Genomic DNA, 19950 nt, shown 5'->3' with positions numbered 1-19950 from the left:
AGAGATTTTTTCCCCCAAAAAACCCCCCACATGGGACCTATGACCCTTACCCATAATGCCGTGCTTTGTAGGCTTAGCACATAACCACATGTTGTAGTTTTTAGCCCCGTAAAATCACACATGCGCAAATATCATTTTAACCTCACTTGAGTCTCAGCATCCCCTCATGGTGCCGTAAAACAAAACGTTCCCTAATCTCGTGCCATAAACTCCAACTCCCACGTTTGGTACTGTAGTGTCGCAAAATTAAACGCATGCGCAAATATCATTCCTCACTACACTTTCACCGTGAAAGGAAGATTCTCTACTCTCTCTCTCCAAACAGAATACCAGTCCAGCTGTAATTCCCCATTTCCCCCCTTATAGTCAAACAACATTTAACAGCGCTCACAAAACATATAACCTGACTTACAAACACATAAACAAGTTTAAGAGACTTTCACCCGTCGCAACGGAATCTCTAAGGATACGTTAACATGTAGCACACAACACAATTAGCCTGTAGCATTAGCATTTAGCTTAGCCTAAGGTACACTATAGCATGATTCACACTTTAGCCTTACAAAGATTAGCTTGAGCAACGATATACCACGTGGCCCAAAACAATCCAGCCTTAGCTTCAGCCTCTAGCCAACTGCAGCCTACTACACAGAAACATACCCTGCACTGGCCTATTTATTTTTTAACCTATTTCTCCTACTGTTTTTGTTGCCGAGACTAATGACCATTACACCGAGAAATCAGATCCAATCAAACATCCCGTCGGACGAGAGTCAAATCATAATCACAATCAGATAAACCTCATGAATCTGAGCTCTCTTTAAAAAAAAAGAAACCCACCGAATATACATTCTATCGTACACACGGATTTGCCAGCCCATTATCTAAAATGGCCCCCTCGGGGTCTTGAAGCGGTCCAGTGCCCTAAAGAATGCGCATATCTGAATTTACCAACCATTGTCACCCGTTACCAATGGACCATACACTTTCAATACTTAAATCCTACCGTTTAATGCTCTAAATGCTTCCAATTAACTGCCGCTTCCAATGGAATAAATTTTAGCAGACTCTAGTCGACCAGCAACACCGCCACCTGAGGCCAGGTTATAATGGAGCATCGCTTCAGTGTACACAAGTCATATCCAATCTAACAAACTCCGAAGCGGCAAGAACACTCACCCTTTCCATGCCTCAGAGAGAGTTAGCCCAGCGATTGACTGAAACAAGGAAGAGACGCAAACCCAAGCCCCACGTTGGGCGCCATTATGTCGTATATGATGAATGGTGGCAATTATCGCTGTCAACAAAAGAGTCCGTTATGCTGCATCGTGTTAGAGGCTTTTATTCATACCACGAGGTTACAGCATAAATTACAGACACACGTTGTCCGGAGAACGGCTCCTCAAGATTGCTATGGCCGTTCTAACGTCTCATCGTTTAACCCCTATTTATAAACAATGCAAAAAGGGGGGTGACTCCCTCTTCTGGCCAATCACCAGTCTCCCCTGTCTACAACCCACCTCCTGTCTGTGGTATGTGGTATTACACCTAAAACATTCCCTCTTGATACTACCATAAACAACATTCCATTTCTTCATGAAAAACATTTAACAAAGGCATAATCTTCAGATACTATAAAGCATTTCAAGGTCCTGGTGGCCTAGCCAGTCTCCAGATCTCAACCCCATAGAAAATCTTTGGAGGGAGTTGAAAGTCCGTGTTGCCCAGCGACAGCCCCAAAACATCACTGCTCTAGAGGAGATCTGCATGGAGGAATGGGCCAAAATACCAGCAACAGTGTGTGAAAACCTTGTGAAGACTTACAGAAAATGTTTGACCTGTGTCATTGCCAACAAAGGGTATATAACAAAGTATTGAGAAACTTTTGTTATTTGACCAAATACTTATTTTCCACCATAATTTGCAAATAAATTCATTAAAACATTAATGAGCGAGCTAGGACGGATGTAGTCAATATAACTATTTGTTCAGCACTTTTGAAATGTACAGCGACAGAATTCAGAACATGGGCCGTTCTTACAGTATTCTCCCTGTACACCAAGTCAGAACCGTAGGATAAATAAAGGGGGCATATAAGCAGACAATGAAAGCTCTTACAATATATTTGATGATGAAATTCTCTAAAACAGGCTATAGGCTACATGTGCACCACCAAGTCGGAACAGTAGGCTAAGTTTGGAGGGGAAAAGGAACCAAATTAGTAGGGTGAGGCACATGGTCTACTAACAGCTTACTACACAACATACACTTAGTATTTCTTTCTTAGCTACAGTATACATATCTCTCTGGCATATTACATCATTTATGCAGCAGCATATTTGACTCACCTTGTTGTGCTGTGCTCACTTGAACAGGAAGGTGGAGCGGCGGTCCTTCGTGGGCAAATTTTGTTGTCAGACTTTGGTATCAAAGTCTGGCATTCTCTGGATTTATGGTGCTTTCAAGACAGCTGGGAACTCCCCCCCAAAAAAGGTTGATTCATGATGTCAGTGATCTTCAGGTCAGAGCTCTAGAAAGAGGCCCGAGTTCCCGACTTGGAATTACGAGTTGGATGACCGTTCAAAACGTATTTTTCCAGTTGGAGCTAGTTTTTTCCCCGAGTTCCCAGTTGTCTTGAGCTCACTGAAGTCTGAGATTTCCCAGTTCCGAGTTTCCAGTTGTCTTGAAAGCGGCAGAAGTCTTGCTGGATTGACAGCATGGCCAATGTTGAATGTTTATCCTTTTAAGCTTGGAAAAGAGACCCTCAAACCCATACTTGGACCACACAACCACTCCACTGAATAGCAGGCTAGTGATTACTTTGCAATGCTTGCAGTTAGCCAATTATTCCTTCCAAACCACTCATTGTTGAATTTGCGATTTCCAACTTGTTGTGTAATGTCCAATGACCGATGAGCACCGATACGTTTTATCTATAATTTCTCTTCATAATTTCTCTTCATATAACAAGGATTGAAAAGGATTTGCCAGTAGATTGTCAAATTGATTCATGATGATGACTGCTAGCTTGCTAGCTAAGATTTTGAAAGTATGATGTTGACATGATCAGTCCAATCAAAGCTACGGTAGATATAATGTGATTTGACATCATTTTATCCGTGGCCAATGACCTTGAGCCTTCTTGGATGGGCACTAATCTACAGTTGAAGTTGGAAGTTTACATACAGTGAGGGAAAAAAGTATTTGATCCCCTGCTGATTTTGTACGTTTGCCCACTGACAAAGAAATGATCAGTCTATAATTTTAATGGTAGGTTTATTTGAACAGTGAGAGACAGAATAACAACAAAAAAATCCAGAAAAACGCATGTCAAAAATGTTATAAATTGATTTGCATTTTAATGAGGGAAATAAGTATTTGACCCCTCTGCAAAACATGACTTAGTACTTGGTCGCAAAACCCTTGTTGGCAATCACAGAGGTCAGACGTTTCTTGTAGTTGGCCACCAGGTTTGCACACATCTCAGGAGGGATTTTGTCCCACTCCTCTTTGCAGATCTTCTCCAAGTCATTAAGGTTTCGAGCCTGACGTTTGGCAACTCGAACCTTCAGCTCCCTCCACAGATTTTCTATGGGATTAAGGTCTGGAGACTGGCTAGGCCACTCCAGGACCTTAATGTGCTTATTCTTGAGCCACTCCTTTTTTGCCTTGGCCGTGTGTTTTGGGTCATTGTCATGCTGGAATACCCATCCACGACCCATTTTCAATGCCCTTGCTGAGGGAAGGAGGTTCTCTCCCAAGATTTGACGGTACATGGCCCCGTCCATCGTCCCTTTGATGCGGTGAAGTTGTCCTGTCCCCTTAGCAGAAAAACACACCCAAAGCATAATGTTTCCACCTCCATGTTTGACGGTGGGGATGGTGTTCTTGGGGTCATAGGCAGCATTCCTCCTCCTCCAAACACGGCGAGTTGAGTTGATACCAAAGAGCTCCATTTTAGTCTCATCTGACCACAACACTTTCACCTCTGAATCATTCAGATGTTCATTGGCAAACTTCAGACGGGCCTGTATATGTGCTTTCTTGAGCAGGGGGACCTTGCGGGCGCTGCAGGATTTCAGTCCTTCACGGCGTAGTGTGTTACCAATTGTTTTCTTGGTGACTATGGTCCCAGCTGCCTTGAGATCATTGACAAGTTCCTCCTGTGTAGTTCTGGGCTGATTCCTCACCGTTCTCATGATCATTGCAACTCCACGAGGTGAGATCTTGCATGGAGCCCCAGGCCGAGGGAGATTGACAGTTCTTTTGTGTGTCTTCCATTTGCGGATAATCGCACCAACTGTTGTCACCTTCTCACCAAGCTGCTTGGCGATGGTCTTGTAGCCCATTCCAGCCTTGTGTAGGTCTACAATCTTGTCCCTGACATCCTTGGAGAGCTCTTTGGTCTTGGCCATGGTGGAGAGTTTGGAATCTGATTGATGGATTGCTTCTGTGGACAGGTGTCTTTTATACAGGTAACAAGCTGAGATCAGGAGCACTCCCTTTAGGAGTGTGCTCCTAATCTCAGCTGGTTACCTGTATAAAAGACACCTGGGAGCCAGAAATCTTTCTGATTGAGAGGGGTCAAATACTTATTTCCCTCATTAAAATGCAAATCAATTTATAACATTTTTGACATGCGTAAAAAAAAAAAAAAAAAAATATTATTCTGTCTCTCACTGTTCAAATAAACCTACCATTAAAATTATAGACTGATCATTTCTTTGTCAGTGGGCAAACGTACAAAATCAGCAGGGGATCAAATACTTTTTTCCCTCACTGTACACTTAGGTTGGAGTCATTAAAACTCGTTTTTCAACCACTCCACAAATGTATTTTTAACAAACTATAGTTTTGGCAAGTCAGTTAGGTCATCTACTTTGTGCATGACACAAGTAATTTTCCCAACCATTGTTTACAGACAGATTATTTCACTTATAATTCACTGTATCACAATTCCAGAAGTTTACATACACTAAGTTGACTGTGCCTTTAAACAGCTTGGAAAATTCCAGAAAATGATGTCCTGGCTTTAGAAGCTTCTGATAGGCTAATTGACATAATTTGAGTCGATTGGAGGTGTACCTGTGGATGTATTTCAAGGCCAACCTTCAAACTCAGTGCCTCTTTGCTTGACATCATGGGAAAATCTAAAGAAATCAGCCAAGACCTCAGAAAAAAAATGGTAGACCTCCACAAGTCTGGTTCATCCTTGGGAGCAATTTCCAAACGCCTGAAGGTACCACGTTCATCTGTACAAACAATAGTACGCAAGTATAAACACCATGGGACCACGCAGCCATCATACCGCTCAGGAAGGAGACGCGTTCTGTCTCCTAGAGATGAACGTACTTTGGTGCGAATAGTGCAAATCAATCCCAGAACAACAGCAAAGGACCTTGTGAAGATGCTGGAGGAAACAGGTACAGAAGTATCTATATCCACAGTAAAACAAGTCCTATATCGAGAGAACCTGAAAGGCCGCTCAGCAAGGAAGAAGCCACTGCTCTAAAACCGCCATAAATAAGCCAGACTACGGTTTGCAACTGCACATGGGGACAAAGATCATACTTTTTGGAGAACTGTCCCCTGGTTTGATGAAACAAAAATATAACTGTTTGGCCATAATGACCATAGTTATGTTTGGAGGAAAAAGGTGGACGCTTGCATGCCGAAGAACAACCGTGAAGCACGGGGGTGGCAGCATCATGCTGTGGGGATGCTTTGCTGTAGGAGGGACTGTTGCACTTCACAAAATAGATGGCATCATGAGGAAGGAAAATTATGTGGATATATTGAAGCAACATTTCAAGACATCAGTCAGGAAGTTAAAGCTTGGTCGCAAATGGGTCTTCCAAATGGACAAGGACCCCAAGCATACTTCCAAAGTTGTGGCAAAATGGCTTAAGGACAACAAAGTCAAAGTATTGGAGTGGCCATCACAAAACCCTGACCTCAATCCTATAGAACATTTGTGGGCAGAGCTGAAAAAGCGTGTGCGAGCAAGGAGGCCTACAAACATGACTCAGTTACAGAAGGAATGGGCCAAAATTCACCCAACTTATTGTGGGAAGCTTGTGGAAGGCTACCTGAAATGTTTGACCCAAGTTAAACAATTTAAAGGCAATGCTATCAAATACTAATTTAGCGTATGTAAACTTCTGACCCACTGGGAATGTGATGAAAGAAATAAAAGCTGAAATAAATAATTCTCTCCACTATTATTCTGACATTTCACATTCTTAAAATAAAGTGGTGATCCTAACTGACCTAAGGCGGGGAATTTTTACTAGGATTAAATGTCAGGAATTGTGAAAAACCGTTGTTTAAATGTATTTGGCTAAGGTGTATGTAAACTTCCGACTTCAACTGTAACTCTATGGCAGCACTCAATGGGCCTTGAATTTTCGAGCTCTCCCTGTAGATTTTGCGGTGTGAATATGTCCCCATGAGTGACAGAACACTGAGCAAATCACGGCACAACTAGAGAACATTACCAACCCCTACACTCCGTATTTTCTGCTACAACCACAGAAAGCACTGAGCTAGGCTGAAACACCTGCATTTTGGAGCTGCCTTAATAAAAAAAGCAAAAAAGAGACCATGTTTGTATGCAGCTTTATTAACCCAATGATTATATATATGTATATATTTTTTTTAATTGTTTGCAAACGGATATGTCACATGTATTAATGCCAAAATAACATGCAAAACAGGCCAAACAAATATATATATATATACACACTGCTCAAAAAAATAAAGGGAACACTTAAACAACACAATGTAACTCCAAGTCAATCACACTTCTGTGAAATCAAACTGTCCACTTAGGAAGCAACACTGATTGACAATACATTTCACATGCTGTTGTGCAAATGGAATAGACAACAGGTGGAAATTATAGGCAATTAGCAAGACACCCCCAATAAAGGACTGGTTTTGCAGGTGGTGACCACAGACCACTTCTCAGTTCCTATGCTTCCTGGCTGATGTTTTGGTCACTTTTGAATGCTGGCGGTGCTTTCACTCTAGTGGTAGCATGAGACTCGAGTCTACAACCCACACAAGTGGCTCAGGTAGTGCAGCTCATCCAGGATGGCACATCAATGCGAGCTGTGGCAAGAAGGTTTGCTGTGTCTGTCAGCGTAATGTCCAGAGCATGGAGGCGCTACCAGGAGACAGGCCAGTACATCAGGAGACGTGGAGGAGGCCGTAGGAGGGCAACAACACAGCAGCAGGACTGCTACCTCCGCCTTTGTGCAAGGAGGAGCAGCACTGCCAGAGCCCTGCAAAATGACCTCCAGCAGGCCACAAATGTGCATGTGTCTGCTCAAACGGTCAGAAACAGACTCCATGAGGGTGGTATGAGGGCCCGACGTCCACAGGTGGGGGTTGTGCTTACAGCCCAACACCATGCAGGACGTTTGGCATTTGCCAGAGAACACCAAGATTGGCAAATTCGCCACTGGTGCCCTGTGCTCTTCACAGATGAAAGCAGGTTCACACTGAGCACATGTGACAGAGTCTGGAGACGCCGTGGAGAACGTTCTGCTGCCTGCAACATCCTCCAGCATGACCGGTTTGGCGGTGGGTCAGTCATGGTGTGGGGTGGCATTTTCTTTGGGGGGCCGCACAGCCCTCCATGTGCTCGCCAGAAGTAGCCTGACTGCCATTAGGTACCGAGATGAGATCCTCAGACCCCTTGTGAGACCATATGCTGGTGCGGTTGGCCCTGGGTTCCTCCTAATGCAAGACAATGCTAGACCTCATGTGGCTGGAGTGTGTCAGCAGTTCCTGCAAGAGGAAGGCATTGATGCTATGGACTGGCCCGCCCGTTCCCCAGACCTGAATCCAATTGAGCACATCTGGGACATCATGTCTCGCTCCATCCACCAACGCCACGTTGCACCACAGACTGTCCAGGAGTTGGCGGATGCTTTAGTCCAGGTCTGGGAGGAGATCCCTCAGGAGACCATCCGCCACCTCATCAGGAGCATGCCCAGGCGTTGTAGGGAGGTCATACAGGCACGTGGAGGCCACACACACTACTGAGCCTCATTTTGACTTGTTTTAAGGACATTACATCAAAGTTGGATCAGCCTGTAGTGTGGTTTTCCACTTTAATTTTGAGGGTGACTCCAAATCCAGACCTCCATGGGTTGATACATTTGATTTCCATTGATAATTTTTGTGTGATTTTGTTGTCAGCACATTCAACTATGTAAAGAAAAAAGTATTTAATAAGATTATTTCATTCATTCAGATCTAGAATGTGTTATTTTAGTGTTCCCTTTATTTTTTTGAGCAGTGTATATATTTGTTTTAGCTAAACAGGTGGGGCTCAATGCGCTGAATGACGGGTCGCCACTGATCAAGAGTAATCAAAAGTAAATCCGATTATGTCGGGACACACCTAGTTGCTACCATAATAAGAGTTCCAAATGTCCGCAATGTGTTCATACAGTATTTCACAAGAACATATTAATTCTTTAAACATTCAGAATGGTGACAAATGCATGCTGAGGGCAACTAGAGAGCCACTACAAATTCTCACTAACTCAAACAGGTCTATAATAGATAAAAATACAAAGTATGTTTCAACTTCCCCCAGTCTCACCTTACTAATAGTGAGCGAGCAACTTTCAAACAATGATCCCCACTCTTTCCTACCAGCGAATCAAGGACATACTGAGGAACACTACAAAGTTTTAGGATATTTTTCTATAAAAGTAAAGGACAGTAATGTTAAGAGTAAAGTAGGAAGACCAGAAAATAGTCGATAAGATATTAATGTGTCATGAAAGGAGTGTGGCTATTTGGCCTGGTTAAGAGGTTTTATGGGCTGAATGAATGGGAGCTGATAATTATTAGTTTTTCACTCAACTGGTCTTGGTTGGCCTCGGCAAGAAATTACAAGGCCTCATTGTCCGAGACCGAGTCAAGACCGAATAAAAATGTATCTGACAAAGAGACACTTCGAGTCCGGCGAGTAGGCTACTACAACACTGAAGATAACTGAGGAATGCATACATTATCCAGAGTCACTAGCCTATACTAGCCTACACTGAATCATAATACAAGTGGGTCTATCATATTGCCACATAAAACCCCAAAGAATAGTGTAGGCTACTTCTTCCTGTCTTATTAAAGCTTTCTTTTCACATTGTTTGCTTATAACTGACAACCATTATCCCTCTTGAGTGGGACAATTTTGCCACTTGTTTTTTGTTTTTGTTTGTTTTAGTCTGTCGTTTAGGTCTTTGTGTTTGTGAGATAGTGAGCTACAAATACAATTTATTGAGGAAATATTGTATTTATTGTATATATTATTTAAATATTTTATTTATTATTTAGCTACTTTATTGAGGAAAACTTTACTTACTATGACTGATAACTATCTTAAGATGAATGCACTAACTAAGTCTGCTAAATGACTAAAATGTAAATGTTATCATTATTAGAGGAGGATCTTAAAACGTTTTCTGTAGACAAAGGAATTGAAATAAAGATGCCTTTATTAACAGTACTGTTTTATTACTATGTTATTACTATGATGTGTTTGACTATGTGACTAGCCCTAAATTTAACATTGTAGGATACAAATATTCGGTCAAACTACATTCTCTGCGTTAAAATATGACGTCATCACGTGATAGTCTACTCAGCTGGGCTGCGTTCAGTAAGTTTTACGTTCTGGAACGTTCAATTTAACTGAAACGGTGCTGTACTGAACGACCAGTTGAATAACGGGGAGGTCGTGGGTTGGGGAAACTGAGGTATAATAGGAACCGCTGCCCTTTAAATACGTCACTCGTTGCTTCAAGCCACATCCACCAAACGGGAGTAGTCTGTTTCCTCAGTCTGTTCAAGAAAGTACAATAACGTTTTTGAAAATGTGTCGTTCAGGACAAACAATTCTGCAACGTAGCAAACGTTCAAGCGAACTGAACGCACCTCTGTTGTGAGAAGACGAAACCGGAGGAAAAAAATAATCCACGTCTATCGAACGCTTCTAGGGAGGGACTACTGCACGGATATATCCATTTCAATTCAAGCTTTTAAAAGGAATACACATTGCATTTTCGTAAATAAAATAACGGAATTCATAGTGGCGGGGTAAGTGTAAATCATATTCACAGGACCTATTTGTTCAAGGAAGGGAAGAAAATGGAGTTGGAGGACGGAGTAGTGTACCAGGACGACCCTGGGACATCGGCTATGATGTCGGAGCGGGTATCGGGCCTGGCCAACTCTATCTACCGCGAGTTCGAGAAACTGATAGGAAAATACGACGAAGACGCGGTGAAAGAACTGATGCCGCTCGTCGTGGCTGTGCTGGAGAACCTGGATTCGGTGTTCGCGGAAAACCAGGAGCATGAAGTGGAACTAGAACTGTTAAAGGAGGACAACGAACAGCTCATCACGCAATATGAACGGGAGAAAGCGCTGAGGAAACACGCAGAGGAGGTGAGTCCGGGCAGCGAACGACAGAGAGAGAGGGAGAGAGATGGAGGACATTGATAGCGGATTTGAAACACTGCCTCTCGCTGCAAGGCCACGAAAGCCAGTGTTTTTAATCACCAAAGCATCCATACCGATGCCCATGTGTTGTGCAGAACATGCACGTGGTGCAACGTTGTCAACAATCTTATATTGTGCAAGGAGAGCAACGTTCGTAATAAATGCTTCCCAGTTAGATGAGTAACTGTGTGATTAGTTTAGCATCATGCTAACAGTAGTTTACCCATCCATGGTGGCTTGATTCACAGTAGCCTCAATTTCATCACTGCACTAGCACACAGAATGCCCGCGACCGAGATGTTTTTCTCCTCCAAGTATATAAGTGCACTTTTGATGTTGCCATGAGAGGACGTAGCCCCCAGTTACATTCAAACATCCATCCTTTTTTTGTCAGACTGTTTGCCTGCTTGGCTATTGTAGCCTACAGAAACAGCTGTCAGCCTCCTATCACTTTGCATGTAAATATCTTTAGTATATTGTTTATTCTCCAAAGATAGACAGAGACACTGGGTGAACGGTCTTCCTGTCACCGTAAATCCAATCATATCATCAAAAACATCCCACCTGTGCTCTGCTCTCACACGCCATTAGCCCCTGTCTAGACCAATGATGTTTATACACCCTGCATGACTGACAGGGGGTAATATACACTGCTCAAAAAAATAAAGGGAACACTTAAACAACACAATGTAACTCTAAGTCAATCACACTTCTGTGAAATCAAATTGTCCACTTAGGAAGCAACACTGATTGACAATACATTTCACATGCTGTTGTGCAAATGGAATAGACAACAGGTGGAAATTATAGGCAATTAGCAAGACACCCCCCAATAAAGGACTGGTTTTGCAGGTGGTGACCACAGACCACTTCTCAGTTCCTATGCTTCCTGGCTGATGTTTTGGTCACTTTTGAATGGTGGCGGTGCTTTCACTCTAGTGGTAGCATGAGACTCGAGTCTACAACCCACACAAGTGGCTCAGGTAGTGCAGCTCATCCAGGATGGCACATCAATGCGAGCTGTGGCAAGAAGGTTTGCTGTGTCTGTCAGCGTAGTGTCCAGAGCATGGAGGCGCTACCAGGAGACAGGCCAGTACATCAGGAGACGTGGAGGAGGCCGTAGGAGGGCAACAACACAGCAGCAGGACTGCTACCTCCGCCTTTGTGCATGGAGGAGCACTGTCAGAGCCCTGCAAAATGACCTCCAGCAGGCCACAAATGTGCATGTGTCTGCTCAAACGGTCAGAAACAGACTCTGAGGGTGGTATGAGGGCCCGACGTCCACAGGTGGGGGTTGTGCTTACAGCCCAACACCGTGTAGGACGTTTGGCATTTGCCAGAGAACACCAAGATTGGCAAATTCGCCACTGGCGCCCTGTGCTCTTCACAGATGAAAGCAGTTTCACACTGAGCACATGTGACAGACGTGACAGAGTCTGGAGACGCCGTGGAGAACGTTCTGCTGCCTGCAACATCCTCCAGCATGACCGGTTTGGCGGTGGGTCAGTCATGGTGTGGGGTGGCATTTCTTTGGGGGGCCGCACAGCCCTCCATGTGCTCGCCAAAGGTAGCCTGACTGCCATTAGGTACCGAGATGAGATCCTCAGACCCCTTGTGAGACCATATGCTGGTGCGGTTGGCCCTGGGTTCCTCCTAATGCAAGACAATGCTAGACCTCATGTGGCTGGAGTGTGTCAGCAGTTCCTGCAAGAGGAAGGCATTGATGCTATGGACTGGCCCGCCCGTTCCCCAGACCTGAATCCAATTGAGCACATCTGGGACATCATGTCTCGCTCCATCCACCAACGCCACGTTGCACCACAGACTGTCCAGGAGTTGGCGGATGCTTTAGTCCAGGTCTGGGAGGAGATCCTCAGGAGACCATCCGCCACCTCATCAGGAGCATGCCCAGGCGTTGTAGGGAGGTCATACAGGCACGTGGAGGCCACACACACTACTGAGCCTCATTTTGACTTGTTTTAAGGACATTACATCAAAGTTGGATCAGCCTGTAGTGTGGTTTTCCACTTTAATTTTGAGGGTGACTCCAAATCCAGACCTCCATGGGTTGATACATTTGATTTCCATTGATAATTTTTGTGTGATTTTGTTGTCAGCACATTCAACTATGTAAAGAAAAAAGTATTTAATAAGATTATTTCATTCATTCAGATCTAGGATGTGTTTTTTTAGTGTTCCCTTAATTTTTTTTAGCAGTGTATTTAAACCACAGAGCAGTCATCTTGGCAATATAAATGCATTTATCAATGTCTACATTCGTTTTTGACACTTCAACGCATACTTAAATTGTTATGTGAGCTAAACATAATAATACAAAATAGAGAGAACTAATGTTACTGACCCCTACTTCATTCCATATAATTTTGTTCACGAAACATTTAATAGAAATACTGTTGAATTCCATTCATTCCTATTAACCCTTGCTTGCTAGCTAGTCAACTACGGCTAACTTAACAGTCACGTCAAAAAGTGCAGCCAGAATAACAGCAAAGTAGCTGCATTTACATTTTGTTTAAGCTGTTTTCTAGTGACATTTATTTGAACACATCCATAACAATGAGCTAATGAGGCGCGATTTCGCCTTGCGTAGAAAATGTGCTCACTCGTAAGGACACTGTTGTTCAGAGGAGCTAGCCAACAACCCAGCTAACACAATCACTTCAAACTGAAGCTGGAAAGACTGCAAACTAGCTGTACTTCGTTTTGTTTTACCTTTTTCAATTTACATTTCTTCGTATATATCCATAGAAATGTTGCCAGCTGATTCATGATTTCGACTGGCTGAGAAAAGCTGTCTGCCTGTCTGTCTCATCCCGACTCCCGACACATTCATTAATATGGGACAGCTGGAGATTGAATTTCAGTATTAAATCAATGTTGCAAATGTCGGAGAGACAGACAGCAAGGTTTCTGTTGAAAACTAAATGTTAGTCTAAAAGAAATGTAAGATAATGTCTATATGCTTTTTATAGTGGAGATCAAGTTTATAAATTGCTTGGCTGGGCTGATGAGACCGTAGATTGCGCAGTCAGATAGAACAGAGTAAATAGGCATTTTAACGTCATAGATTTAGCCGGTGGTAACTTGTGGAATAGACACCGGCTGGAATGCGGTTTTAACCAATCAGCATTCAGGATTAGACCCTCCCGTTGTATAATGGCCAATACATAACGTCTGCAATCCAGGGTTTATATAGTCATTGGTCTATACGATAAACCAGTGGTCACCAACCGTTCAATCGCCAAAGCATTCCTAGTCAATCGCTAAACATTTTTGTACAAAACCCAATGATAAAGCCTTGCGTTACTATTTTCTAATTCGTTTCGCGCTGTTGGCGGTAGGTGCACTTGATTCAGTTCCTTCCAGCTCTCACAGTCTCACGTCAGAATTAGACGTTCATCCATGTTTCTCAAACATCACATTTCAAAGTTGTTCCAAACGTCAAATTTCAATGTTTAAGGTTAAGTTTAGGCATTAACTCCAGATTTTTAAGATTAGGCATTAACTCCGAATGGATAAGGTAAGGGTTAAGGTTTGGGATGGGCTTAAAACAAAAATAGCTAAAACAATTTTATATTGCTGGATTTGAACTTGCAACCTTTGGAATCAAAGGCAGATTCTTACACCCATCAGCCGTCCCCAACACCATTGCAAAACCTACTTGAAGTTAACAGTGCTCACTGCTGCCCCTAGTGGCCGGTTTCCGCATAATAATAATAATAATATGCCATTTAGCAGACGCTTTTATCCAAAGCGACTTACAGTCATGCGTGCATACATTTTTGTGTATGGGTGGTCCCGGGGATCGAACCCACTACCTTGGCGTTACAAGCGCCGTGCTCTACCAGCTGAGCTACAGAGGACCACCATCTCCCGACGTCCTCAGACATGGATGGACGTCGAATACTGACTGGTATCACGGGTGACCTGGCTGTTCAGTTCAGTAGCCCTAGCGCCAGGAAGGCAGTGTTCTCATTTTGAACCATTTCATGTGTCTGAAGGTAAGACTCCACCACCTATCCAGCAGGCCCAGAGAGCAAAATAAGTGCACTTACAGGCCTGCCGCTGGCCAATCAGATAGCTCAGATCACCGTGTCTGCACAGTTTCCTCGCGCCGTAGACTGTGAAAAGAAGCCTCGAACGCACAGCAAAGTTGATAATGTGAGATTTCAAAACTTTTGAAACCATGACTAGAGAGGGACTGAACAAATTTCATGTTTAAGTTCTTATTCATCACTGTCAACACTTTGTTCAACACTTTTATAAGCCATAAAATGAGCGTTCTCCCTACTTCCACTCATGCTACAACCAGCACTGCAGCTACAATGAATGAGTTATTATTGTTGCGTTATTATTAGCGGCTTGTGTCTTTTTTAATATCAAGGAATGTTTCACTTTCTCTGGTCATAGGAGTAACAACATCAATTGGTGCATGAGGCAGAAATAATTCATATTATTATTATTATAAGAACGTTTCCACCCTTAGGTCTTCATCAGGCAAAAGTACCTGGATGTGCACATGTTCTTCAGCTCTTATAGGCCACTCTGCCACGTATTGATTCTGTTGTCGTTATTTAACAGATCGCTCACTCATTGCTAATCGATTCATTGATCAGTTAACACCCAAGTGTACTGTACATTAGACAGCATGGTGCACTGTGTCTGTGGTCAGTTGAAGGCATAGCCTGGCGGAACCAGCCTGAACGCTGTGTTCACCATTCTGTTTTACGTGAAGTGAAATAGAATGGTGAATGCGATCAGGCTTGTTCCACCAGGATAGTGGAGGCAATAGGAAGCAGGAGAATACCATTGGCCGTCATGCCACTTCTATCTCTCGAGCAGTGCTTATTTTATTTTAAACCAAAAACACAAACCTGGAAAAATAATAAAGTGTGTTCAGGTTGGTGCATCTTCTCACCGCTATGAGGAATAACGTCTCCATGATATAGTAGTTTATCATGCAGTTCCCTTTGTAAAAATGATTGATACACTGTTTGACTGTTAATAGAAATGTGAGTGAGCCTAAGTAGGTTTCATTCCAGTTCGACATTCACCCCTAAGGTGTGGTCATAAACTGACACTTTGCTGCCATGTGGCAAGTAATACTTCTGTTTTGAATCACTATGAATATACATGGATGCAAACAATGGCCGCTCCCTCAGAGGTGGCACCACCGGTTCAAAAGTGGTGTGGCAAAATGTGTATGTGTCTTTTCTGGGGCCTGGAGTTTTTCCTGATCTCATGACCTGGTCAGGTAAAACTCTGGGTCCTATTCGTAGGCTATGACTAAATATTATGATAATAGATGGCTTCCCTTTTCATCTGTGTAATGACTACAGGCCTGGGGTTTTAATTGCCAGGTCCTGTGAATTGGAAACAACCTTGGCCTAAGGTGGATCAAACTATCACAAACCTTGTTATTATTAATTCTGAATATAATATCAAAACAGCCAGAGACAACAACTTCAATGGACAACATACTCTGTAGTTTTAGTGAACTACTATAGCAGGGCTGAGCATTATGCAAAGAATGGTTACAATGACTTTAAATATGAATTCCACTCTACACACACAATGTTAAGCAGTGTACTTTGAAAAATAAATACATTTAACACTATACACAGTAGACTTTAACAGTTTTTGTTATGTGTAAGTCATAAAACCACTAACCTTGTGTTGTGCAATAATATGCCAATGTTGTTATTATCATGGCTGGCCAGCCTAGTGAAGCAAAGACCCAACCAAGGCTTGTTCAACAGAGTCGTGACTAACTGGTCTACATATCACCTTGCATCATACGTAACTAGACCTACTCATTATTATTTGTAGATTGGTCAGTCACCATTTACCCACAATGCATCACATATAGATGTTCTCGACCATGGACAGTGAAAATGTTTTTCACTCTTCAAGACTCTGCTTGCCTAGACTCACTGCACTGCTTCCAACAACACATTGTTGGGACAGATGACAAACTGACACTGGTAGTACTCCAAAACAAATGATGCAATTTTAACCGGTGGTTCAAGAAGTATCTCTGGGTAGGCCCAGAAACCTCGTTCAGAAGCACAACATTAGATAACTATAGTGCTGCATTGGAGAGTGGAGATGATGACAGGGCAGCCTATTCCCTATATAGTACACTACTTTTGACCAGAGCCCTAAGGGGGTATGGAATGTTCCACGCTGTGATTCCTCATATGTATCCTCTCCTCTCCTCTCCTCTCCTCTCCTCTCCTTTCCTCTTTATAGTCTCCATCCTGCCCAGCAGAGGTTGGTTCCCTGGCGCTCACTGTAGGAACGGATTGCCTGTCAAATCAACTACTTTTTCATAAAGTAGATTTTATTTAATGTCACTCATTCTATTGCACTCTATTCTAACCAAACCTGCATTAGCAGTTCATATCAGTAGTTGTCACTATGCACTAGCTAGTTGAAAAAGATGGCTGCCTGTCTCTGTATTTGTGAAAGTTATGGTGGCGCTAGAATCCATAAATGTTCCTTTTATGGTTGGACAAATGTGTGTTCATATAGTCTGTAGACTGCTCTGTGGCGGAATTTGTAGGTTTTTTACTTTTAAGACAGTGAAATTTGCGCCACAAACATTTGTGAATAATCACAACAAACATTACTGGACTAACAAACTGTCTGACGAAACTTCAGTATTCATTCTCCTTGGGTAGCAGCAGCAGATCGTTTAATCTATTTATGCTGTGCCAAACCCATTTATTCAGGGAGTCTAAATCATAAAGTTAGCTGCTGGCTGAATGATTGCATCAACCTAGCTAGCTAATGTTAGCTAGCTAGCTATCTACCAAGGCTACTCTAAAGCTAACGTAAGTAGTTTTGTTAGCTAGCTAGCTATAGATTGGATAATTCTAGATAGTTTTAGAGGATGACTAAACTGCTTTTATTCACACATGCCTTGTTTTCCATGAAAATGTGTGTTCGTTCTCTCATGAGCCAGGATGGCAGGAGAGGGTTTCCACTAGATAAGACGACCACAAAGTCAGATTGCACCAGGATTCCACACTGGAGAGGAGGGTGAGTGAAGAAATAAACCAAGTGCAGAGTCAAAAAACAATGTGCTGCTGCAACCAAAAAAGTTGTTGGGAGGCGTGGTTGATTAGCCTCTGTAGGCTGTAGCTAGGAGACCACTGTGACTGACACGTGAATCCATCTGTCGCAGCGAGCGTGGGGGTTACCGCATGAAATCCCAGGGACAGGGTTGTATTCACTAAAACATGTAAACGGGCTGAAATTGGGGGAGGTACTATGTCAACTTGTCAAATAAGAAATGCCTGCTTTCTTTTTTGTTGCAAAATGTTTTTCTATGACGTGAAATAATGAATATGTCTGGTAAACACGTTCAGTGCTGCTGCTTTCACACCTGATTGAAGTACTGGGGCAAATGATGTCTCGCCACACGTTTTCCGGCGGCTCTGCGCTCCCTGGTATGTTCTTCTAGGGGGGAGGAGCAGAGCAGGCCTGGATAATACAGTATGTAGGCCAGATGATTAGCTGTGGCCTTTCCAGCTGTGTTGAACGTTGCAGATAGAAATGTGTCGTATAGAATGTCATGGCTTTGTTTAATGCCGAAAAAAGATCATTATCTGATTATTTTCAATATATCTATAAATGCGAACACAGAAAAGAAGAAAGGAGAGGAGTGAAGAGCAGGCCAGTGTAAAGGATTACAGCTGGCAGGATGCGGAAGCACACTCACTCACTCACACACACACACACACACACACACACACACTGGCTTTCTGTCCAGGACGCACTTCTCTGACACACCAGGAGGATGTGGGAGGGGAGGGGACCTGCATTTACGGGTGAACAAAAGACTTCCAGATCCTGGTTTCTCTATCCTGTGGGAGTGTAACGTAGTAGTAGACATGCCTGCTTCTTAGAGTGTAGTCTAGACTATGTTGTGGCAGTAGATACACATGTACCGCTCTGCACAGCTTACAGGGTGGTCCTGTATTTGGTCAAATAATTATTCTGCACATATATTCTCAGTGTCTCTTTGTAGGTGGTAAACTGTATTATGCAATGTGTGACTGAGTACTCTGTGTGTGTCTCTGAGCAGAAGTTCATGGAGTTTGAGGACAGTCAGGAGCAGGAGAAGAAGGACCTTCAGAACCATGTGGGCAGAATGGAGTCCCACTCCCGCCAACTGGAGCTCAAGATCAAGAACTACGCAGACCAAAGTAAGTTTACACACACACACACACACAGGCTGAATCCCAAATCAACCCATTCCCCTCCACTTGCACGTTCACACGCACCTCCGTCATTTGCACAAGTGTCCCAAAGCTGAGTGAGTGAAAACCTTCGAGGGTGTAGGGGATAATTAGCCTATCCGGTAGGCAGTTCGACTAAGCCTGCAACATTGCCAGCTCCATAGCAAAGTGCAGTCCCATAAGGCACCGCGTTATTTTTGAGTTTGCGCAATTTCACACAAAAGAATGGAGAGGCGTGCCGTCTGGATTACTGCAACTCTCTGTTGGCTGGGCTCCCTGCCTGTGCCATTAAACCCCTACAACTTATCCAGAATGCTGCAGCCCGTCTGGTGTTCAACCTTCCCAAGTTCTCTCATGTCACCCCGCTCCTCCGCACACTCCACTGGCTTCCAGTTGAAGCTCGCATCTACTACAAAACCATGGTGCTTGCCTACGGAGCTGTGAGCGGAACGGCACCTCCTTACCTTCAGGCTCTGATCAGTCCCTACACCCAAACGAGGGCACTACGTTCATCCACCTCTGGCCTGCTAGCCCCCCTACCTCTACGGAAACACAGTTCCCGCTCAGCCCAGTCAAAGCTATTCGCTGCTCTGGCACCCCACAGGTGGAACAAGCTCCCCCACGACGCTAGGACAGCGGAGTCACTGACCACCTTCCGGAGACACTTGAAACCCTACCTCTTTAAGGAATACCTGGAATAGTATAACAGTAATCCTTCTACACCCACCCTCCCCCAGTGGTGGTTGTCCCACTGGCTATCCTAAGTTGAATGCACCAATTTGTAAGTCGCTCTGGATAAGAGCGTCTGCTAAATGACTTAAACTTTAAATGTAAATGTAATTATGACACATGCATTTCTTTATGTCTATTGTCGAGACTTGACACATGTAAAATATGAAATACCTCCCAAATTAAATCTTTAACTGTTGCTGAGGTTTAGATTTTGTAAAACGACAGGGTGATTTTTGTTAATTTGAATTTCATGCTTGTTTGATTATTTAAAAGTGGAACATGAATTGCATCATTCAAGTCAGGAGTGTATCTCGACGTTGAAGGGTTTATTGATCCCCTCGCCACTCTCGAAGTCACCCTCAGAGTTTCATCAGCAACACGTGACTACGGAGTGAATGGGTAGGGGCGAGGAGGTGGTTTGGGATTCACC

General features: G+C 43.4%; 1 protein-coding gene across 7 annotated transcripts in view; it reads left to right on the top strand.

Moving 5' to 3' along the window:
- The first annotated feature begins 9925 nt into the window (after nt 1–9925).
- LOC121551402 (C-Jun-amino-terminal kinase-interacting protein 4) overlaps nt 9926–19950 on the top strand; it is a 44208-nt gene continuing 34183 nt past the window's right edge. For all 7 annotated transcript variants that reach the window (XM_041864040.2, XM_041864039.2, XM_041864037.2 and 4 more), the window contains exons 1-2: nt 9926–10467; nt 18635–18755. In XM_041864040.2, coding sequence (XP_041719974.2) covers nt 10168–10467; nt 18635–18755 — 421 coding nt within the window. In that variant the 5' untranslated portion in view covers nt 9926–10167. The remainder of the gene's footprint in view (nt 10468–18634; nt 18756–19950) is intronic.

The sequence above is a fragment of the Coregonus clupeaformis genome, chromosome 35, assembly GCF_020615455.1.
Source record: "Coregonus clupeaformis isolate EN_2021a chromosome 35, ASM2061545v1, whole genome shotgun sequence".
NCBI lineage: Eukaryota > Metazoa > Chordata > Actinopteri > Salmoniformes > Salmonidae > Coregonus > Coregonus clupeaformis.
This window is presented reverse-complemented; position numbering and strand designations above follow the sequence as displayed.